We start from the raw sequence: 24,230 nt of genomic DNA on the forward strand, positions 1-24,230 counted from the left end.
AGGAAGAGAAGGGAGGGACAGACAGAAACAGAGGGACAGGCAATGAGACAGAGACAGGGGGAGGGAAAGATGGACAATCAGACCGACAGACAGAGAAAAGGAGACAAGGGAGGGAGGGAATGAGAGAGGGAATGGAGGAAGAGAGGGGAGAAGAGGGAGCGAGAAAGGAGTGAAGGCGGGAGGGCAGAGAGGCCGGGGGAGTCGGAGCGGTGGGCCCCGCCCCCGGCCCGCGGGCTGCAGCGCCACCTCCGGCCGCCAGGGGCCGCCACGCGCAGCCGGCCGCACCCCGCGCGCGCCGCGGGCCCTCTCTCCCGCCTCCGCGCCGGCCGCTCGCAGCCCCGCCGCCGCTCTGTGGCCCCGGCCGGGTCTCGCGCGCCGTCTTCTCGTGAGGGGCCTCGCGCCGCCCGGCGCACGCCGCCCCCCTGCCTCGCGGCGCGGGGTCTCGCGGGCCCCGCTCCCGCCCTCCGCTCGCCTGGCCCGGACCGGAAGCGGCGCCGCACGGCCTGGGCCTGGCGCGGGGGGCGGGCACCGGGGCCCGGTCGGACATGGGCAAGAAGCACAAGAAGCACAAGTCGGACAAACACCTCTACGAGGGTGAGGAGCGCGCCGCGGTGGGGGCGGGGCGGGGGCCGCGCTCCGTGGGGGCCAGCCTCGAGCTCCCGCGGCGGGCCGGCCGGGCGGGGGGTGGGGGGGCGCCTCGCACGGGCAGGCCGGGACCCGCGGCGAGGGGGCGCGGCCCGCCGGAGGCCGCGCAGCCCGCGGGGCGGGGGGGGGGCGTTCGGAGCCCCGGAGCCCGGCCCCCGGCGGGGCTCTGGCTGGGAGGCGTGGGGCGGCCCCCCGAGGCCCGCCGCGTTCCGGGCGCCACTCGCCGGGCGTCCGTCAGTCAACAGGTGCTGCGCGCCCGCCGGGAGCCTCCCTGCGCCGCTCCACCCGCGGCGCCGCCCGCGCCCCACGCTCTCTCCTTTCGTTTAAGAGTACGTAGAGAAGCCCCTGAAGCTGGTCCTCAAGGTGGGAGGGAACGAAGTCACCGAGCTCTCCACGGGCAGCTCGGGCCACGACTCCAGCCTCTTCGAAGACAAGAACGACCATGACAAACACAAGGACAGAAAGCGGAAAAAGAGAAAGAAAGGAGAGAAGCAGGTTCCAGGGGAAGAAAAGGGGAGAAAACGGAGACGAGTGAAGGTAAATGTCGTCGGCGCTGCTTCAGCTTTGCTTGGCGGTACCGCTTTTCAAGCGTTCCCGCCGCCGCCGACCTGACTTTGTTCCCTTTGTGTCTAGCGAGACGCTTAAAACGCCGGTAAAATCTGTTAAATCTGCCGTGTCTGGAGGAGTCACCCGTGAGTCTGAGCGACTCTCGATTCGATCGTACCCTCAGTTACACTCGCAGCAAGGGAGTGAGCGGCTCCGTCCTGGTTTTCCGGGAGCCCTGTCACAGCCCTGTCACAGTACTTCCTCTCAGGGAAGGTAGTCTGGCCCAGGAAAGATCAGGGTCCTCCTCAGAAACGCCTCCGTGTTGGAGCTTTGTCAGAAAATCATCACTTCAGAAGTGAAGGGGATCTGTTGGCCTTGGGATTTTGTTCGAGATGATAAATAAAGGAGCTGCTTTGGTTTTTTTTTTTTTTTTTTTTGACTAAGTTATAATTGACCTATATTAGTTTCAGACGTGCAACAGAGTGACTCAACATTTGTGTACATTGCAAAAATGATTACCACAAGAGTAGTTGTCTGTCACTCAGCTTTGGTCTCTTTTTTTTTTTTTTAAGATTTTATTTATTCATGAGAGACACAGAGAGAGAGAGTGTGTGTGAGAGGCATAGACACAGGCAGAGGGAGAAGCAGGCTCCATGCAGGGAGTCTGACATGGAACTTGGGACTCGAACCCCAGGACTCCAGGATCACACCCTGGGCGGAAGGCGGCACTAGACTGCTGAGCCACCCAGGGATCCCTCAGCTTTGGTCTTAAAGCTTCAGTGTGTTGAAGAGAAAATTCGATCAGAGACCTTTAAGGGATGTGACACCAAATAATAAAAATAAGCATTCTCTTAACCATTTGCAGTTAATAGAAAAAGGGAAGAAAAAAGTAGCCACTGTCTTGGTTTACATGTTGGGCCAAATAATACTAAGTTTGACGGATGATCGTATGCAGATCTGGAATTGTCCTGGACTTCTGCACCTCCCAGATTTAACCTGCCCCTGAGTGACTACTCAATCAGTTACTGTGTCTTGAATATAGATTTCCATAAGTTGGCTATATGATTTTTCTTGTGTTTATGTATAACAGCAGTGTCTAGTCCACGTGATTAAACACATCGTAAATCGCTAAATCTTAGAGCCTCTTTAGAATTTCTTCGATCTGTTATTTTCTGCCTGTTTTTAATTGCCTGTGACGTAATATACAACTGTCTAATGTTTTCTTTTCCCAAGTTCTAGAAGCCACTCTCTACATAGGAGTTAAGAAATTTAAGCAATACAGAAATGAACAAAAAAGGGGGGGGGCAAGAAGTTTCTTTACCCTAGTCCCTCATACAGTCTCTCTCTCTCTCTCTCTCTCTCTCTCTAGAGGTGACCAGTTTTTTTTTTTTTTTTTAATTGTTTTTTATTTATAAAGTGGTTCATGAACATACTTTTTAAAAGTCAGGAGTACTTCAAGGCTTTTAACACAAAAGCAGTCTCCTGCCCCAGCCTAGAGTTTTACTTCCCAAACTCTTTAGTTTTCTTTTTGGATATTTGTCTCCTTTTTAAAATGTAGGATTATGTTGGTATTTCCTGATTTATCAGTTTGCATGTTTTACTGATGTGTTACAAAAGATGAGCATTCTAATACTGCTTCCTGCCCCCAATTTCTCTTCCTCCATTCTCCCAGTAGAGGTATATCATAGCTGTTGAGTAAATCAGTATTTGGTATTTACTTGTTATTCACTAGTGACAAGTATAATAAATACACATCTGATCTTGATCCTTTGTTAATTGCTTTCATTGCTTTGGTTATCCTGTGTGAGTTCTTCCCAAACTGACAGATTTGAAAAACCCATCTGATTTCTGTTTTTCACGTGACCAAACAGTTTCCCCTTTTCTTGGGACATCCATCTTGTAGCCCTCCATGCCTTCCTGTTCCAGTCTAGATTAGTTGTTCTCTAGGCCTTCTGGGACCCTCCTTTCCCTCTTTCTTAGATACTGTGTCTTCTTGATTTATTCCCTTGTTCTGGTGGAATCTTAAATCTAGGAACTACCTAAGAAAGCATTCATAGGAAGTAGATTTTTGTAAGTCCTTACATGATTGAACATCTTCATTCTACCCCCATACGGGTCCTCAGGTAGATTGATGGTTTGGCTCAGCGTGGAATTCCAGATTGAAAATTACTGTCTCCTAGAATTCCTTTTTTTTTTTTTTTTTTTTTTTGTCTCCTAGAATTCTGAAAGCATCTTGTTCTCTAATCGCTCTTGTTTTATTAGCACCCTGTTCTTGTTTTTCTCTGGAATTACTAATTGATGGGTTTTTACTTTTTTTTTCTCTTTTGCTCCTTGCCTTGTCTCTATTTTCCCTCACATTGTTCAGTTACTTGGTCTCCTCTTTTATGTTAACAGCATCCCTTAGTTACTTATTGAGCCTTCCTGGTATGCCTGTATTTCAGTGTGCAGCACAAAAGCCTGATGGAATACTTTGTATCTAGACAGTTTGTCAGTGGTAGAGTCACTAACCAGAGACCTGATCATTTTGATGCAGGACACCCAAATGTCTGTTCTTCAGAGAAAAAAAGTCCCTCCTGGAATAAGGGTTTTTCCTGTGTTTCGGGGGCCATCTGGTGAAAGAGACTGAAGGTCTCAGGGCTCTGCCTTCAGTCCAGTATCTCTCCTCATCTTGATCTGTGTCCCATCTGGAGACTCTGGTTCCTGACGGCTCCAGGTTTCTGGGGTTTAAACCCTTCTCCTAGGAGCCTGTTTCCGCATGGAGGAGGTGGCTCGCCGTCTGTGATCTGCACACTCCTACACTTGCCTCTTGTTTCCCAGGTGTGTGGGCGTCTTTTATCCCCGTCATCTCTTCTGTACTTTGTCCACCCCATCTAACTGGAAGTTGAGATCACCTCTTTAAACTGCTTGTGATTTTAGTTCTGGCACCATAATACCAGCTGATATGCAGGTGTTCTTCATTTATTTATTTTTATTTTTTTTTTTTTAAGATTTTATTTATTTATTCATGAGAGACCAGAGAGAGAGAGAGGCAGAGGGAGAAGCAGGCTCCATGCAGGGAGCCTGATGTGGGACTCGATCCCGGGACTCCAGGATCACACCCCAGGCTGAAGACAGGTGCTAAACCACTAAGCCACCAGGGCTGCCCTGTTCTTCATTTCTTTATCACTTACCTTATCTTTTTTATTAATTACATAGTATTTGGTTATATTGATATATTTTATTTAATAGTACATCTAAGTGTTACAAATAAAGCTGCAGTGAGCCTCAGAGACACAAATCTCTTATACTTTTGTAAGGATATCTTCAGGATAAGTTCCTGGAATTCTCCCATACTGTTCCAGTTATTCTGCTCTTTCTTGACTATGACCCTAAATGTCATTAGCCTTCATTATATTTTGATTCCATTGTAAATTAAGATGCTTTTGCATTCATGATCTTATTTGGACATAACTCCCTGCAGAATAGGGCAGTTAGGTTAGTTTCCATTTTATAAAAGGCAAAATGGAAACTCACAGAAGTGAAGTGGATTTGCCCAAGATCCCATTTCCCAATGACTCGGGGACCAGGGAACATTATCTAGGGTGTCCTTGGTTCTGTAGAGGATATTTGGGTCATCCCTTTTTTGCAGGTTGGACTGGGGATGGGGAGAGGGCACTCTTTTGTTAGTGTTGTCTAGGTAAAGACTTCAGAAGGACACTCCTCTCTGAGCTATGTTCTGGATCTCCAGGGAGTTTTAGGAACAGCAGTTACCTGTGGTCTCTTGGGGAGAATCAGCTATATGACACCCGTGGACCTGGGAGGGGCTGGGGGTTATGTGGTTCTGAGGCACTGGTGATGCTTCTGTCAGTTCCATGTGGCAGGAAGGAGGAAGGAGATGCAAGGAAAAGACAAAGCATGCCCTTTCCTTTTTAAAGCATTTTCTGGAATGCATACGTAACTTCTGCTTACATTTCATCAGCCAGAACTTAATTAGCCACATGGCCACCGTAGCTGCTAAGGAGGCTGGGAAATTCTCTTATTTGGGGAAAGGGGTGGGGGCCTTGTACCCTAATAAAAATCAAGAATCTGGTACTTGCAGAAGATAAAGTTCTGAGGAAGCACGCACACATAAAATGTAAAACCCTATGATTTTTCAAAAGTGAGTTAAGTGATTTTCTTCTCTTGAGTAGGGAAGGTCCTGTTTATATTAGTTTTAAATGCCCAAATAGATAGGATCAATGGCATTTCTCTATGTAGAGTGGTAGCATTTAATACCAGCCAGAGCATTACAGGTACAATATCCCTTTGTTTCAGTCAGGCCATAATTTAGACCATATCACTATGGAAGTGTGTTGGCCTCTTTCTTTTTCCACTGAGCATTCAAATTGCCGAGTGATTTGCAAAGAATTTGTGTACTGGCATAATTCTTGTTATGTATAACATCACCCTCTCCTGAAGATCCAGCTTTATACATTTTCAAGTTACTTATTTCCACATCATATAACAAATAAAATAACAGCTGATTAAAAATGCTCATAAAAAAAAAAGAGATGCCTGGGTGGCTGAGCAGTTTAGTCCCTACCTTTGGCCTAGGGCACGATCCTGGAGTCCTGGAATCGAGTCCCACATCAGGCTCCCTGCATAGAGCCTGCTTCTCTCTCTGCCTATATCTCTGCCTGTGTGTGTGTGTGTCTCTCTCATAATTAAAAAAAAAAAAATGTTCATATCATTTGGTCTAGTAATATAGGTGTGAGAGGATGGTGAAATAAAACTGAGGGGCAATAACTAAAATTTTGTGTTGGCCATTACATAAATAACATTGATGATTTATAAAAATTACAGAAGTATTTACAAAATCATTTTAAGTGAAATAACCATACACACACACATACACATAATTACTAAAAAAACTACACACACACTGCACAGAACACACATTACATGTGGGGTTCTATGTTGACTGCTTTTTGTATGTTATCTCCCCTTACCCTTTTTTTTTTTAATATTTTATTTATTTATTCATGAGAGACACACAGAGAGAGAGGTGCAGAGACACAGGCAGAGGGAGAAGCGGGCTCCATGCAGGGAGCCTGACATGGGACTTGATCCCAGGTCTCCAGGATCACACCTTGGGCTGCAGGGGGCGCTAAACCGCTGCGCCACAGGGGCTGCCCATCTCCCCTTACCCTTTACCAGAATTGTATGAAGCTGGTATTATCATCTCTTTTTTTGTTTTAATTGTGGTAAAATACACAGCATAAGCTTTACCATCTTAACTATTTTTAAGCATCCAGTTCAGTAGTGTTACGTATACTTACATCGTTGTATCAATTTCCAGAATCTTTTCGTGCCCATTAAACAACTCCCCATCCCCCCCAACACACACACCCCTTCTAACTCCTGTTAACCACCTGTCTGTTTTCTGTCTCTCACCAGTTGAGTACTCAAGGTGTCTCATAGAAGTGGAATCACATGGTATTTGTCTTTTTGTGACTGGCGCGTTTCACTTAGCATACTGACTTGGAGGTTCATCTGTATTGTGGCACGTGTTAGAATTTCCCTCTTTCTAGGGCTGAATAATACTGCAAGGTATGAATATTGCGTTGTATGGATATAGCACATTTTGTTTATCGATTCATCCATCAATAGGCATTTGGTTTGCTTCTACCTCTTGGCTGTTAGATATAATGCTACTGTTAACATGAGTATATAAGTATCTCTTCAAGAACCTGCTTTCAGTTCTTTTGAATATATATCCAAGAGTAGAAGTGCCAGATCATACTGTCTTCTCTTTTACAGATGAAGAAAACTAAGGCTCAGAGAGGTTAGTAACTTGCTCAAAGTCACACAGTCAGTGCCAGGCCTTAAATCCTGCCTTCAAGAGGTCTTTAGTGTAAAAGAGGTTTTAGAATGGATACCACCCTTGACCCCTTTGCGTAGTACATGGAAAGTTGAAATCAGGGCCTTAAGAGAGGCAGAGCTCTAGCTCCAAGGCTCCAGAGAGGGCCTGGGATTGGGTGGGGGGAATCACAAAAGACTTTGCTCAGGAGGCTGCGTTTGAATTGGTCTTTAGAAGTCAGAACATAGTGATGTCACCTCATGTTCAAGCAATGTGGGAAGAGCTGCATACTCTGAGCTATATTTGTAATATAGATACATTCTTTTCATCTTGTACGATTAAACGTAAAGGATCCTGTGTGTAAAGCCATGAGTATTGTACTTTATTGGCTACTGCAGGGATTTTCAAAGGTAATCTGACGACCCAGTTTTCACCTACGTACTGATTTAGAAGCTGGTGCCTGAAGAGAATGCCACAGTGCCGCAAAGAGATTCGGAGGTTAGGACACCACACGCCAGCAAAGGACTGAGAACGGTAGCATGGAGCTGGACGAGTGTGAGGGTGTGTATAGGGAACATAAAGGAGTTTTCTTTTTAAGCATAGAATAAAGAAAGGGGGGTATAGGATGAGACCTGAACGGCAGGTGAGGTGTCAGAGGAAGGAGTTTGAACTTGAATATGTCGGCCCTAAGCAATCAGAGACTTTGTTGAGTGGAAGAATGATAAAAGTTGAGCCTTAGTAATGTTAATCTGTTAGCAGCATCCCACAGCTATTGAAGAGCAGAGGCTGGATATAAGGAGAACTACCTAGAAGGTTTTCCAATGAAAGAACTCAGATTGGAGCTCTAAATTCCTTTATTGAAACTCAGACCTGTACTCCTGAATAACATAATCCTCACCCAGATTCTAAACAGCTTTGCAAGTCAGCTTCATTAGGTTAAGATGCTCAGAGGTTAGGCTAGTTCCTTTGCTAGAGGACTTATCAGGATAAAATGAGAGATGTTTTTTAAATTTTAAATCATAAGCATTAACATACAGGATATTATTTATAAAGCTGAGGTTAAATAAAACTTCTAATGAAAATTTTAAACTATTAACATACAATAAATCCTAATATGCACCTATTTTATTAAAGCACTACACTAGATCCCAAGGGGGATCCATACTCATAAAACTAACATTTGAATGTGTACTGTATGCCAGTTCGTTTACTGTCTTAGGTCTTACAGACAGCTCTATGGGATAAGTACTGTTAGTATCTCGTGTTGCTGAGCTAACTGAGGCATAGAGGATGAGATAGCTCGTAACTAGAGAGAGGAAATGAATGACTGTAATTAAGCAAAACAAAAATTCTGTCAAAACAATTCATCGATTTGTTTGGTAGACATCTTCCACATCTAGGGTCTCATGACAGAAAATCCTCCCATTCTGGTTTTCCTCTGAGGTCATCTTTTTGTTTTGTGTGTATGTATGTTTTAAGTTTATTGTTTTTAGTAATCTCTACACCCAGCGTGGGGCTTGAACTCATATCCCCAAGATCGAGAGTCACATGCTCTACCAACTGAGCCAGCCAGGCACCCCTAAAGTTATTTTTTTAGTAATCTCTACACCCAGTGTAGGGCTCGAGCCCATGACCCCAAGATCAGGTATCAGTGCTCTTCCAAATGAGGCAGCCAGTGCCCCTCCAGAAAGAAGGACTCTAAACACATGAGAGTAGTGTTGCTCCTCTGAGGGAAAGGCTACTTATTCATTAATTTATTCAGCAATTGTTTACCAGACACGTCTTGTATGCCAGACTGTGTTCTAGACTCAAATGATGAAGGCTAATAGAATACAGTTCCTGCCCTATGGGAGGATCTCAGAGTTGAGTTGGAGAATCAGATGTGAAAGGATAGACAAACTTCATGGCCTGGTAAGTTCTAGCAGAGGTATGAATGAAGTGTTCTGGGAGTCCTGAGGAAAGTATTTCTCATTTTGCCTGGAGGAGCTGGGGAAGGCGCACAGAAGACCTAATGCCTAAATTGTGCAACAGGGGATCCCTGGGTGGCGCAACGGTTTGGCGCCTGCCTTTGGCCCAGGGCGCGATCCTGGAGACCCGGGATCGAATCCCACATCGGGCTCCCGGTGCATGGAGCTTGCTTCTCCCTCTGCCTGTGTCTCTGCCTCTCTCTCTCTGTCTGTGACTATCATAAATAAAAATTAAAAAAAAAAAAAATTGTGCAACAGATGCTATTTTCAATAGGGCCTAGATGAGGTGCCACCTCAAAGTAGTAAGACTGATTTTTTAATTGCATTCTAAAAATCACTTGTTGCAGGGAAATTCTAGAATTGTTTTGCACATTGGAAGCACTACTTGAATATAGAGATCTTTGTATCTAGATCTAGATCTCCTTCCAAAGTAGCCAACCTAAAGGACAGTACTTACAGCTAAGGACTTTAGCTATTGATTTGCATGCTTTTACATTCCTACTTCATGATGTCTCCTGTAATTAATTAATTCTGCAAGGATTATGTGTGATGTTGAGCTTGGGGGTACAGAGCTGAAAATGACATGGGACCCTGCCCATGAGGAACTCCAGTGAAAGGGGCAAATGTATAATAATTTATAATATAGTGCAATGAGTATTATAATACTCATAATATGAGTAGAGATTAATTTCAAAAGTATCATTCACAGACTAATAACTTGCCATTGAGTTGTGAATAAAGAGTCTGAAATTAAGTCCAGTTGGGATGCCTGCTGGCTCAGTAGTTGAGCATCTGCCTTTGGCTCAGGGTGTGATCCTAGAGTCCCAGGATCAAGTCTCACATCAGGCTCCCTGCATGGAGCCTGCTTCTCCCTCTGCCTGTGTCTCTGCTTCTCTCTCTCTCTCTCTCTCTCTCTCTCTGTGTGTCTCTCATAAATAAATAAATAAAATCTTAAAAAAAAAAATTAAGTCCAGTGTGTTTGTAGTTAACAGAAATAGCCACCATTCTCTCCTGCCTGGACCTTCTTGTGCACTGAGTATTTCCTCTGCCTGGAATGCTCTTTCCACCCACCTACCTCCACCCCCAGCCTGGCTAAAATCTATCCTTCAGATCTCAGCTCAGATGTTACTTCCTCATAGAAGCCTTCCCACATTTGTCCAGTCTAAATTAGATTCACCCAACAGTTATTCTCCCCATGAAATCTGTTTGGGTTTTTTTTTAATGAGTTGTTTAATGTGTGTCTCTGTTGTTACACTCTCCGCTGCCTAAGGGCAGGGCTGTGTGTGTTTTATCCAACAGTGTGTATCCACACAGTAGAACTTCATTTATTTGTTGAATGCATGAATGAATGTGTGGACACGATGAGTAAGTACTTCACTGAAATTTCACATATGCTGTCTTATTTCATTCTCAAAGCAATCTTCTGAGGTATGTATTGTATGTACTTTATTTTTTTAAAAAGATTTTGGTTTTTTTGAGAGAGAGAGAGAGCACAATGGGGGAGGGGTGGAGAGAAAAGCAGAATCCTCACTGAGCAGAGAGCCTGAAGTGGGACTGGGCTCTATCCCAGGACCCTGAGATCATAACCTGAACCAAAGGCAGACAGCTTGACTGGCTGAGCCACCCAGGTGCTCCTATTGTGTATTTTGAAGATAAGAAAATTAGTCCCCCCAAAATTAAATAGTTTATGATCTGATACCTAATAAGTGGCAAAGCCAGAGTCTGAGCCTATTTATAAACTGTAACTGTAAATACTTCTTCCTTAGCTACCTGAAGTTAAATGACTCTAGTGGTTTTTTTTCGTTTTCTATAAGTAGTTGGCAAAATGCACTATTGAGCATAAGTGTTGGCTTGGTTTTACATATTTGTGTGACTTTAGTAAGGGGCATTTACAGTAAGATTCTATACTATACTAAATCATGAAGAAAATTAGAAGGTTGAAATCAGAATTTAAGTGGAGAGAAAACTGTAGAGATCAAAGCCTCTTGTTTTGTAGGTGAAACTGAGAGTGAGTGGGGTGTAACGTTCAAGGTCACATTCTGGTAAACTAGAAGCCAGATCTCCTAATTCCTAGTCTGGCAGTAACACATTACAGTATCTCCATTCGGTTTAGGGTGGTTTCCAATTATAGGTTTTTATATTCTCTTTTTTGGTTTCTAGCCCAGAAGGCTATATTCTCTTGTCATACTGAATAAAAAGTGGTTACTGTAGACCAGGCTGACAAGGTAAAGTTATCTGGTAGTACCTTTCTTTAGTACTTTTCAACTTTTCTATTACTTGACCTCATTACACCATCTCATTGACTTTCTAGGATAAGTAAAAATTAACAGTTAAATCTGTCTTGTGGATGATGAAGAGGCCTAATGAGGATAAATGAGTTCCCTAAGAGGGCCACAGTGTGTGTTAAGGATGAAGCTTAGGGTTAACATGAACCCAGACCATGGGTCAGCAAACTGTGGCCAATGCTGTCTGGTGTTATAAATAAAGTTTTATTGATACACACCCACACTGATTCATTTATGTATTGTCTATGGCTGCTTTCATGCCACAACAGCAAAGGTTAGTAGTTGTGATAGACTTTATGGACCACAAAACTAAATCACATACTATCTGGCCATTTACCAGAGAAGTTTGCCAACTCCTGCTCTAGGTTCCTGGCACTCTGGCCCTAGTTCTTTCCACCTAGGAGAGTACTTATTGCCTTCCAAGCTGTCCTCACTCCACAATTTACACTTAATAGGAAGGAATCTGTCTCATTGGTTGGGAGGGGGGTAGTCTTCCATTGAACAGATGGAAACCTGCCAGCCTACAAAAGATCCATGCCAGATTTTCTGGGCAAAAGATACAAAACTTCCAGAGTCAAAATTTACTGCTCCAGAATATGTCACAAAGCCATAACAAACAGACACCAATCAACTTGATGGTAACTGAGATCAAGTGCATGATGAGTACAGTTTATGGCATTTTTCTCTGGAGCCTTTATATATATATTTTTAAGATCTTATTTATTTATTCATGAGAGACATAGAGAGGCAGAGACACAGGCAGAGGGAGAAGCAGGCTCCATGCAGGGAGCCCGACATGGGACTTGATCCCAGGTCTCCAGGATCACGCTCTGGGCCAAAGGCAGCACTAAACTGCTGAGCCACCTCGGCTGCCCATCTCTGGAGCCTTTAAACCAACCATATATTCTGTATTAGATGCTTTGGACCTAAAAAGAAAAGCTCTGTATCAGTGATACTCAAAGTGTGATTTCTGTAGCAGCAACACCCACGTGACCTGGAAATTTGTTAGTAATAAAAACTCATAGGCTCAACTTAAAACATACTGGCCAAGTAATTCTGGAGACGGCGAAGATATTAATGTTTTAACAAGATCTTTAGGTGATTCTGATGCACACTGAAGCTTGAAAACCATAATGAGAACTCAGAATTTACACTTCTAGGAATTTCCCAGCTGATGGTGCTGGTCAAGGAGCACACTTGGAGAACCACCACTCTAGATATTAGAACAATAAATTAGACATAAGCCAAGAAAACCGTTTTGGAGTTGACAAGATCCTATTGAGAATCTTGATTCTCAGAAGCATAAAATAGACGTATCTGGACAGTTTTAGTACAAAGTTAATTTTTAAAAAAATGATAAAACTACCTGGATACCAACCATCCAGGTTTAGCAGATCTTAACATTGTACCTTTTGTTTGATTTTTTTTTTTTTAAGAAATCAGTATAGATCCAGATGAAGCCTTTTATGTATTCTTCCAGAATCCCATTCCTGTCTTGCCCTAGAGCAAACCATTATCATGAGTTTCATGCATACTTGTTTCTGTAATTTTACTACTTCTACATAGATCTCTAAATAATATAGGCTTACACATTTTCAAACTACAAAACTGATTAACAGTGATTCTCAGTTCAGAAATAATGTTTCTGAACGCTATACATTTTGATACAATGTAACTTTAGTTTATTAATTTTACCTGCTGTGTAAATATTCATAATTTATTAATCCATTTTCCTTTTAGTAGACATTGGTTCATAATTTTCTTACTATTTCAGAGTGTGGCAGTAAATATTTTTGTACCCATCTTTCAGGTATACTCTGTGAGAGGAAGTTTCTATAGGGTGTGTGCCTAGGAGTAGAATAGCTGAGAAGTAGGGTAAAGGCATTGTCAGCTTTACTAGAAATTGTTAATTGTTCTTCTAATGGTTATACCTATTAATTCACCCATCCACAAGGTATGAGAGCCCAGTTTCTCTACATTTTCATCAAAACTTGACATTTTTAGGCATTTTAATTTTTGCTGGAGAGATAGGGAATGCCTTTTAGTTTTTAAATTTATAATTCCCAGAGTTCTAGGGAGCTTGAGCTAGTTTTCATGGTTTTTGATATTTCAGGTTTCTTCTGGGAATTACCTGTATATATCCTTTTTTTTTTTTTACCTTTAAAAAGGATTTTACCCATTTTTTTACCCGTTTTCCTTTTTACCTTAATTTTACCTAAATAAATTCTTTTTATGTAATTTTTGCTAATACTTTATATGAATTTTTGTGTTTCAAACACTTTATCTCCGTCAATAGCTAGTCTTTTGGCTTTTCTTATGGGTAAGAAAATCTTTCCCTACCCTTGAGTCATAAAGAGTCCTTATATTTATCTGAAGTTCTAAAGCTTTGCTTTCTATATTTAAGTCTTTAATCTATCTAGAATTTCTTTTTGTACATGATACGAGGTAGAGATATAATTCTACTTTCTTTTTCATACAGATAACCAGTTGTTCTAGCACTATCCCTTTGTCATCGATTTATAATGCCACCTCTGATATAACAAGACTTTCAATGTGCACGAGTCTTTCTGGATTCTGTCATCTCTTCTGTTGATCTGATTGTCTCTGTGTTGGATCCACATTGTCTTAATTATTACTATATACAAATACTATCTGATCAGACACATTGTGATTTTTTTCAAAACTGGATTATTCTTGATGATTCTTCAAGATACATTATGTGGTTGGCTTGTCAAATTTCATGAAAAATTCTGTCTTACAATTTTCACTGAAATTACATTTTACTTATAGATTCTATATTTGGGAGAGAATTGTCTTTCAATTCATGAACATGGTATATCTCCTTTATTCTAGTTTTCCACAGTGACCTTTCGATAATGTTTCATAATTTTTCCTAAAGGGTGTTGGGCATATTTAATTAGATTTATTCCTAGGTATATTATCTTGCTTTTGTGAATGTATCATTTTTCTAATTGGTTTATTTCTGAGATAACAGAAGCACTACTTCTCCCTCTTCCTCCCCCCACTCTTTATGAACTGTTATTCTCTCCTTTTCCAGTAGAGGGCAGTAAAATACATTAAGATTCCATTATTAAGAATCTGTTTTCTTCTGAGTGAGGTGTTTTTTGATTTGGGGGTTTTTTCAATGAAATGAGTATTATTTGTTTTAAAGGTTTTAATTCTGAAGTATTTCTAAATTATTTCTCTTTGTTCCATTTAGGAGGATAAAAAGAAGCGAGATCGGGACCGTGTGGAGAATGAGGCAGAAAAAGACCTCCAGTGCCAGGCTCCTGTAAGATTAGACTTGCCTCCTGAGAAGCCTCTCACAAGCTCTTTAGCCAAACAAGAAGGTCGGAATAATTCTGAATTAACTTCCCTGAATAAGGAGGCTGAAATTATTTTAAGGGTATTGTAGCCAAGGAAAGCGGGTTTTTAGCTTTTAAGTTAAATTTTAAAAGCTATTTAATTGAAATTTTTTTGGTTTTCTTTTTTCTGTCACTGCAAAAGAGCTTTAAATTAGCATCAGTTTTGAGATGATATTTTCAAACTTCAGTATATTTGTAAGAGAAATGAAATTTCTGTATGAGATATTTAATGATGTGTATGAGGTAACTCCTATAGAAAGAAAATAAACTAAACAATAACTTTCTAGAATCTTCCTTTTAAAAACACTCTTTCCCTTTCTCCTTTGCTTTAGAAGTAGAACAGACACCTCTTCAAGAAGCTTTGAATCAACTGATGAGACAATTACAGAGGTAAATGTTTTTTCCAACATTTTTATAACTTGGAAATTAAAATGGGAAATATAGGATCCAAACCACTTCTCTATTTTTGATTATTTAAAGCCACATTTTGTGGCCTAAATCCAAATGTACTTGATTTTAAAGTGGATGATAAATATTTTGCCTGGCAATAGAAAGTACTTTAAGAAGCTGACTTTTAAATGTTCTCTTTTGGTTTGTTTTAACTGGCAACTTGAAGAGTGTTACATAATACTCTTAATGGGAAATTTCTCTTTAAAGTAATTTCTGGTGTTAAATCTTTAAACCAGGGATAAACAATACAGATATTTTCACTTTGCTAATAGGTGAAAATACTTTCTATATATCTGTTCTTGTATATCTGCTTATTGTCTGTGAATATTTGTTAAGAATTAAGTCTGGGAGAAGAAACAAAGTAAATAGGATTTGTGGCCCTCTCTTACATGTATTATTTTGTTCTAAAAATTACAGTATCTAGATTAAACCAATGTTAAGTTCATAAAAGGGGAAAGAATAACTCCATCTTTATTAAAATACTTAGTTTTGATGGCTGTCTCTACTCAGAATTTGAAATTTTTAGCTCAAAGACATATTATTTGCAAAGGATTCATGGGTGGAGGGCATGCATTCTTATGTGAACTTTCTTCTCGCTGGGTTGTCCTGTGTCAACCCAAGAACACATTACAAATCATTTTTGTAAGTTAAAGCCTCTTGTACTCTCTGTATTCAGCACCTATTCAGCTTTGCAGTTAAGATGAGAAGTTAGTGGCCTCCCTCCCTTTTTGGTGTCACAGGATAATTGAAAAAATTACATCTCATGTCTTTGCACCTAAGTAAGTCATTCATTACTTATCCCCAAATATGAACAAGTAAGCAGCAAGAATTCCGACTCTATTAGAATGTGTGACTATAGAGTGTTTTGGCTCCTTTGAAGTTTTATTTTTTGTAACATAAGACCAGGGTATAGCTTAATGATGTCAGCTTAAAAGAGATCCACTTAACAGGGTCTTTCTTAGTCCAAAGATATTGACATTTCTCAGAATGTTTTGGGAATTAGAACCCAGAGCCACATTTTTTTTAATGGTCTTTAGTGATTCATCATCCTTGAAGCTTAGCGCAAATGCTGATAAACTGTGTAGTTGATTAGGGCTCTGTTAAAATGACTGATCCTGTTGGGGGTATAGATAATTTGCTCTGAAGAGGTCCTCTAGAGATGATCAGTGTTGTTATTCATAGTAACTACTATGGACAGACTGGGTAATTTTGCTTATTCTTTATTTTCTAGTCTCACCACCTAGGCATCCTGCTAAGAAAGAACAAGTAGCTGAGTTTAGATTCCAACTCTATCTTCTATCAGATTTATGACCTAGAACAAAAGATTTGACCTCTCAGCCCCAGGTCCCTCATCTCTAAGTGAGGCTACCACCACTTTGATGGCTTTTGTAAGGATTAGATATAAAATACATCGGTACCTGCCATTGGGCCTGCATGTGGTAAATACATTTTAAAAGTTGCTCCTATTACTGTTTTTTTAAACCATTTTTATTGGTATGATTATTTGGAGTAAGAAAAGTTGGGATGCCTGGGTGGTTAACTGGTTCAGCGTGTGCCTTTGGCTCAGGTCGTGATCCCAGAGTTCTGGGATCGAGCTTCTCTCTCTCCCTATCTCTCTGTGTCTCTCATGAATGAATAAATAAAATATTTTAAAGAAAGAAACTTTGGTATGCCAGATTTCCAGAGGAAAAAATTAATCTAATGACCTAATCCTATAGAGCAGTGGTTCTCAACCCTGTCAGTACTGGAATTATTGATGCCAAATACTCCAATGCCAGTACTCAACCCTACAAGTACCAGTGCCTGGACAAACCCTCCTTCCCAAGAGAATCCTGCTCTCCCCACAACTAGGATTTTTTTTAAGCTCCTCTCTGGATTCTCATGCACAGCCAAAATTGAGAGTGCTACAATAGAAGCACTGGTTCATAAGTTTGGGGCTCGTATGAGGACCTTCTTAATGCCAGGTTTTTGCGGACTCCCCTATACACACTAGAAGTCAGATCCACTAATTAAGAAAATATAGATACTCACAAAGATGTAATAATTTTGTGGCCCACCAATAGTACATGCTTACAGTTACAAATCAGTATGGAAGATTGCAAATGTGCACTTATAGTTATTCTGTCTTCTCCCCTATGGTTGATAAAAATACACAGTGCTTATCCTCCAGAGGACAAGGCATTGGTCAGTCTTAGATCTTTTATTTTGTTGCATTTTTCTCTATGTAGTGCTAATAATAAAGATTTTAAAAGATTCTCTGTCTTAAGAGTACAACTAGTATGTAAAAGATCTTAACCTTGTTATTAGTTATGAGTCTTTAAAATCATTCCTTCAATTTGCAGTGAAGAGCATGTTAGCATACTACAAATTCTTTCCACACTGAAAGGTTTCCTCTGACTTCTGCTCCTGACCAGTAGATTTGTTTGTGTAGAAATAAAATTACATTTTTCATATCTTCACAGAAAAGACCCAAGTGCTTTCTTTTCATTTCCTGTGACTGATTTTATTGCTCCCGGCTACTCCATGATCATTAAGCATCCAATGGATTTTAGTACCATGAAAGAAAAGATTAAGAACAATGATTACCAGTCCATAGAAGAACTAAAGGTAACCAGAGTTATGTTGTGATTGGAAAATAGACTGACCTGTAATAGAAAGTAACATATCTATTCAATTGAGGGTAGAACTCTTGGATACTCTATATACACAATCTTAGTAGAAATCTTCATGTCTGTCTAATATTAGGAAACTTTCTCATTGGCCTCTTAATTGGCAGGGAATTAAGTTTATTTTAAATCCAGAATGTTCGTATTTTCCTATGTGAGAAAACATTTTATTTTATTTTTTTTGTTTGTGAGAAAACATTTTTGAGCTCGGTGACAGAAAACCAGAAATACTAAGCCATCTGCTATCTTTTATTATTTTGGGGCATTTTAGAAAATTTTTGAATTTCATATATTCTACGATATACATTCTCAGCCTTTAAAATGAAAAAAATGTGTGATTTTTAATTTCAGACTAATACATATAAAATTGATACTTACATGAAAGTTGTAGCAGTAGTTTCTTTTTCTGTTCCTAGACAACTAAAGTGTAGCGTGTCTCTCTAGGAGAGGATAAGTTGGCTTGTCCAGAAATAGTAAACAGAAGTTTAATTACATGTTCTAGTTTGATGAAAGTCAGTTGCTTCCTGAACTCAATTTGACTATATTTGTTGAGCATATTTTCTTCAAAAGAGAAGAAAGAAATTAAAAACTTAAAAGTGAGGAAACCATAAGGCATAAGAGGATGATGTATGTGCCTGATGTTACCATGGAAGTTTCTCCATCTTTAAGTAGTTGTGCTATATGTTGATTTCAGCAGAGTACTTTTCATTTTGAGGAAGGAAAGGAATCATGTGTCTTTTAAAATTTTCTCTGTATCAAACTGCCCAAACTTAACTGGTTTAGATAATACTTGTTTTGCCTTTATTTTTTCTGCATCAACACTAATATTCACCTGACCTATGTAAGTACTAGATCCTAATCAGTTACAGATTATCTTTTTTACCTTTTTTTAAATCCGTGTTTATCAATCAGTTGAAATTTATGAATAAATCCAGCATTTAATTCTATCTTTATTATCTATTTGACTGCATAGATGACATTCTACTTACTCTGAAAAACCTGAATTACAATCTCTTGTATTCAGAGAAATGGAAACTTTCCCAACTTCTCATCTGGTGAAAATTAGGCTAGAAAAATTTATTTCAGCATATTTCTGACCTTCTTATTGCTTAATGGAAAAAAAAATTTCGCAGGTTTTTTGTTGTGTTTTTTTTTTTGTGAATAGTTTTCCTCTGATCTTTCTCTTATGATGAAAGAGTAGAAATGTGCTCCCTAAGTGTTTTTGCACAAATGATTATTAAGATTTGTTGTATTTGAAATAAACTAATACTTCAACTTTTGGGGTTTTCAACATTTTCCTTTGGGGGAAAAATCAGTAGCCTGATGTAATATTAATTAGCTTATTAGACTATTCAGGTTTTTTATTACTACTTAAAAAGTATGCAGAAGGTCATTTAGCTTCTTGAATAACCAAGTGCCATTACCCCCAAAGTCCAATAAAGCCTAGCACATGACAGTTAAGATTCATGGAATCTACAAATTGCCTTAACAGATCAGATCAGTGGAATAATCCAGTACTTTTGCCAGTTAGAGGCCCAGTGGTCACTTAGTATAAGTAATGGTCATCAGATATTCTCCTTTGCTGGCCTCTATTTCCCACAATTTATATTTAATAATTCTTAATGGAATGGAAGCTTTTCAGAAAATCTGTAGCAGTGGTCCTTAACCTGGGGTCCTCTGGCTGGAAGCCATGAATGATGAGCCTTTAAGGGGATGCTGCTAAAATGACATGAAAAATTCTATGTTCAACTTGGTGTGTGTATATATGCTTGAGGAGTGGATGTATGGTTTTCATCACATTCTGAAAGATCCAAGACTTAGCAAATTCTACTGATTAGAAACTTGGCTAAGGACTAAGGATCCACATGTACTTCATCCACTTTAAGTTTAATACCAACCTTCTTGTGACCCTTGAGTCTGTCTTCTCATATGTTTTCAGATAATACTAAATTTTCCCTTTTTTGTCTATTCTAAGCTGTCATCACTAGTTATTAAACAGGTTTGAATATTTATTACTAGTTATTAAGTAGGTTTTGGATATGGAGGAGGGGGGTTTGTTTATTTAGGGGGATTCTTTTTGAGTTTTTACCATTTTAACTCAGTAAGGCCTTGGCATAATCACTGCCACATTTATACAATGTAAAAAATAACCATGAAACTATGCAGTAGAATTGAGGTCTCCAGCACATGTAGGTACTTTGAAACTTAACCCAAAAGTGCAATTCTGATAATTTGGTTACTCCAGTTACATGTTTCGACTCTTTGAGGCTGTATGGTTTATTTCACGTTGGCATAATTTTCCACCATTCTGCAAATTATGTTTAGCTTATGATAGAATCCAAACACTTAAAATTAGTGTAACTATTTTAGCGTTTTGGTCAGTTAATTTGAATTTCCTAAAAGATATTTTGATAATTTAGCCCTGTCACAGTTTTCATCAAGATTTGAAATTATTTAATTCATAAATGGAAACTTAAGATGTTTTAAAACTAGGAGTAATATTTTTTAATTACATGAATTCAGTTAAGATTATTCTTAGGGGCAGCTGGGTAGCTCAGTCAGTTGAATGTCCGTCTGACCCTTGATTGTGGCTCAGGTCATGATCCCGGAGATGTAAGATGGAGCCTCACGTCAGGCTGCACACAGGCTCCCTCTCCCCCTCCACCCCCCTGCCCACTCTCACTCTCTATTCTCTCTCTAAAAAAAAAATTCTAAAATTATTCTGTTAAATAGAAGTATTTTCTTCCAATTTTTTTTGTGTGCGGTAATAGTGGAGAAATCCATTTAAAAATTTCATCTTGGGATCTAAAGGTTAATTATAAAATGTCTGCGGAATTTGAAAAGGAATGTAGCACAGTATTTAAATTAATTTAGCAGTACTTGTTAGTCTTAAAACTTAGGAAATTGCTTTAATGTTGTTTAGTAAACTATGAAAAAAAGGTAGGGTTTTCAGTTGGTTTTATGTTTTATTTTTTCAAGGACATGTATGATTTCAGACAGGGACAGGAAGACTGTTTTGTTTTAAATGCATTTTTCTCCTTAATAATCTCTCTGCAGGATAACTTCAAACTAATGTGTACTAATGCTATGATTTACAACAAACCCGAGACGATTTATTATAAAGCTGCAAAGAAGCTGTTACACTCAGGGATGAAAATTCTTAGCCAGGTAAAGGAAATTCTTTGTCATAAATAATAACTATTATAAAATCTATATGCCTCTGTTTTTTGGTTAGAGTGATGGAGATCTGTACAGTCCTAGTTTTATAGGCAGATTATATTAAAGTAGGATATATTACATGAAAAAAGTTTTCATATAAAAATTAAAGCAGGAAATTCTCATTTGGAATTGATACAAATAAATATTGGCATTCACTACTAATTATTTATTTAAAAGTTGTTGAATTGGTAGTCACCAGATAGATATATATTTGCTGTGAAAGAAACATTACCCTGAATTCCAGGATAAGGTTGATGATTAGGTGAATTATGAGGCCTGTTAGGAGGAAAGCTCTCTACTTCCTTTGAGGGATGGAATCTGATGTTGTGGTGAAGCACAGGAACTCCTTCCAGTACAAAGAAAGAAAATTTTGGTGAGCAGTAAGTAACCTGCTCATTGACACCTCCCCACTGTCCACCAGAACTAGTACCATAGTAAGGTGACTGAGGTGGGAGGGACATGTGCAGAGACACCCAGACACTTCATCATCAAACTTCATGAGAGAGCACAGATGTGATAGTTTATTTAAAAGAGAACTAGTTTAGTGGCAGGAAAGGATACGTGCCATCTCAAAGCAACGGCTGATAAAAGGCCTGGAGGGGCAGTGGGATTGAGAAGCTTGCTGTGCACCTGCTGGCAGGAAAGCAGAGCTCACAAGATAAGTCGTGTCTTTTGAGGTTTTACTCATAGCTCTGAGTAGGATGGGAAATTAACTGAGTGAGATGATCCCTGGCATCTTACCATGGCAGGAAGTCGGAGTTCGAGTTTTAACTCTTTGCTCTAACTTTTGGACCTCAGGCAAGACATGAACCAATCTGGCCTTTGGTCTTCTCCAGTGTGGAAAAGAAGGTTTAAAGTGTGGTCTCCCAAGATAATTGCTAGCATTAAGGTGCCGACTCTCAGTAAGAGAGTAGGCAGGAGAATATGAAAAAGAGCAAGGCAGGAGAGGGATTTTACGAAGAAAAGACAAGTGAGTGTAAGAATAAGAAAAATCAGAATGAAGAGCTTGGGCTCAGACTCAGGAGTTACAGGAGAGCAGGAATGAGTCCTGTGTGGATGCACATGGCTTTCCACTTGTTACAGTGGCCATCTGTATCACAGTTTTACATTTAAAGAATTGGTGTGCAGATGTCTGAGTGTGTGCTTGGCTCTAAACGATTCTCAGATCCATTTAACTGGAGAAAGAAAAACATTTGGATTGATGATTATTCTTGCACTCCTAATATTCAGGCAGCATCCGTTCCCACCCTTTCCTACAGACTTAAGAAACTGTAATGTAAGCCAGTTACCCATCTTTGGCAAAATCTACAAAGGAAAGGGGACTATAAAGTGTTTATCCCACTCTTTGCAGGAAGACTCAGAATCCAGAACCAAGCCATATTCCAGGCTTAAAAATCTGCAGATGCTTGTTACTACATTTGAAATAAAAGAGCATCCTGCAAAATGCAGTCTTTAGTCACTCCAAAATACGTACATTGGATTTTTAGGAGAGAATTGAATTTGCCATATCTCAAGTAAATTTATCAACTTTGATTTACCATTATTTTCTTTTCTTCAGATAATGTAGTTATTATAACATGCAAAAGATTCCAGTATCTCTTGAATTTTACTGGGGGTGGGATGGCTGGAAGCACAGAAAATAAACTTTCTTCTCCACTTTCCCTTTTCTCTCTCTGTTGTCTTCCTTTTTTTCAGATCTCTTCCTGTTGAGGAGCCCTACCCATCCTGTGTTATAGCTTCCTGTTGACTGTTCTCTCCACCCTAAATGGGAGGGATCCTTACAACAGTGATTTTTAAACGTTTAAATTTAGACCGTCTGAGTTAATTCTTCTAATAGCAGTGCTCCCAAGAGAGCCCAGCACACCCTTCCATGAACGGTGTCTTTTAAAAGATCATTGGTTTTGAGCGTTCATTGTAAAGATTGTGGAGCAGTCATGTATGATTTTTTTCATTTACACACAAATATTGACTATTAGTAGACATTTTTATAAACCACGGACGTAGTTGAATAACTTTTTTTGATCTCTGAGATAAATTCTAGAACGCTGCATTATACTACAAACAAAGTAATACAAACTACTGTTGGCAGCATAGTGGCTTTAGAATCCAGGCTTAAGTCCTGGCTGTGCCCTCGAGACGCTAAGTGACCTTAGGCAGGCCTACTTAGGCGGCCTCAGTAGTCCTTACCTGATGGAGCCAGGCAGCCATGCCCAATGTGTGCGTAAGCACATGAGCGTTAGCTGTGGCAAAGAGTTAAACCCTTTCAATCATTTAATACTGTAAAGCTGAGGACTGATAAGTAGTATGCTAATTTGAAAACATCTTAATTAAAAAAAAAAAAAAAGACTTTCAAAGTAAAATAAAACTCAGCTTTTTCCAATGATTCGTGTTGAAATTTAGAGAATTTCTCTAGTTCTTTTAATTTTGTGTGTGTTATTTTTTTTTAAATTCCAAGATGTTTTTAATGTGAGTTCTGCTTTATGAGATTCCAGAGTGGAAATAAGAAGATAACTGAGAACTTCATGGCCTAACCCCATTCACTTAACACCATTTATTGAGTACTTCCAGTGTGCCAGCCTCTGATTTAGGTACTAGAGATAGAGATAAGGCAGTGAATTACCCAAGTGACGTACATAAGGGAAAACACAAATGGCCAATAAAAAGTTCCAGAGATAATTATACTCCCTAATATTTTTTGAGTATATATTAAAATAAGACATGTTTCTTAAAAATCAGATTGGCAAATTCTTTTGACTATTTTTCAGCTTGGTAATGATTCAGAGACACTTTCAAACACTAATATATACATTGATAAAACTTCTGGAGAGCAGTTTGGTAGTAAATACCAAGAGCCTGATGACCTAGTGTTTCCACTTCCAGGAATTTTCTTTTAAAATATAGTTAACATACAGGGCAGCCCAGTTTAGCGCTGCCTTCAGCCCAGGGTGTGATCCTGGAAACCCAGGATCAAGTCTCACATCAAGCTCCCTGCATAGAGCCTGCTTCTGCCTCTACCTCTACCTGTGTCTCTGCATATCTCTCTCTCTCTCTCTCTCTCTCTCTGTCTCTCATGGATAAATAAATAATTTTAAAAATAACAAAAGTAAATAAAATATAGTTAACATACAGTACCATTTCTGGGAATTTATCCTAAAGAAGTTCTTGGAGAGATTTATTTACAGGGATGTTCATGAGACTTTTGTTTATGATAGTGGAAACTTGGAAATAATCTAAATGTCCTATAGCAGGATATTAATTAGACCATAGTA

The 24,230-nt window shown here is 39.6% G+C and overlaps 1 protein-coding gene across 2 annotated transcripts in view; it reads left to right on the forward strand.

Annotated features, from left to right (window-relative positions):
- The first annotated feature begins 313 nt into the window (after positions 1-313).
- Positions 314-24,230, forward strand: part of BRD7 (bromodomain containing 7) — a 36,851-nt gene continuing 12,934 nt past the window's right edge. Inside the window, exons 1-6 of one of the 2 annotated variants that reach the window (XM_041767905.1) lie at positions 314-594; positions 974-1,182; positions 14,482-14,611; positions 14,959-15,016; positions 17,539-17,683; positions 20,800-20,910. In XM_041767905.1, the coding sequence (XP_041623839.1) occupies positions 546-594; positions 974-1,182; positions 14,482-14,611; positions 14,959-15,016; positions 17,539-17,683; positions 20,800-20,910 (702 nt within the window). In that variant the 5' untranslated portion in view covers positions 314-545. The remainder of the gene's footprint in view (positions 595-973; positions 1,183-14,481; positions 14,612-14,958; positions 15,017-17,538; positions 17,684-20,799; positions 20,911-24,230) is intronic. The other variant, XM_041767906.1, reaches the window with a different exon arrangement.

Source organism: Vulpes lagopus, chromosome 8 (assembly GCF_018345385.1).
Source record: "Vulpes lagopus strain Blue_001 chromosome 8, ASM1834538v1, whole genome shotgun sequence".
Taxonomy (NCBI): Eukaryota; Metazoa; Chordata; class Mammalia; order Carnivora; family Canidae; genus Vulpes; species Vulpes lagopus.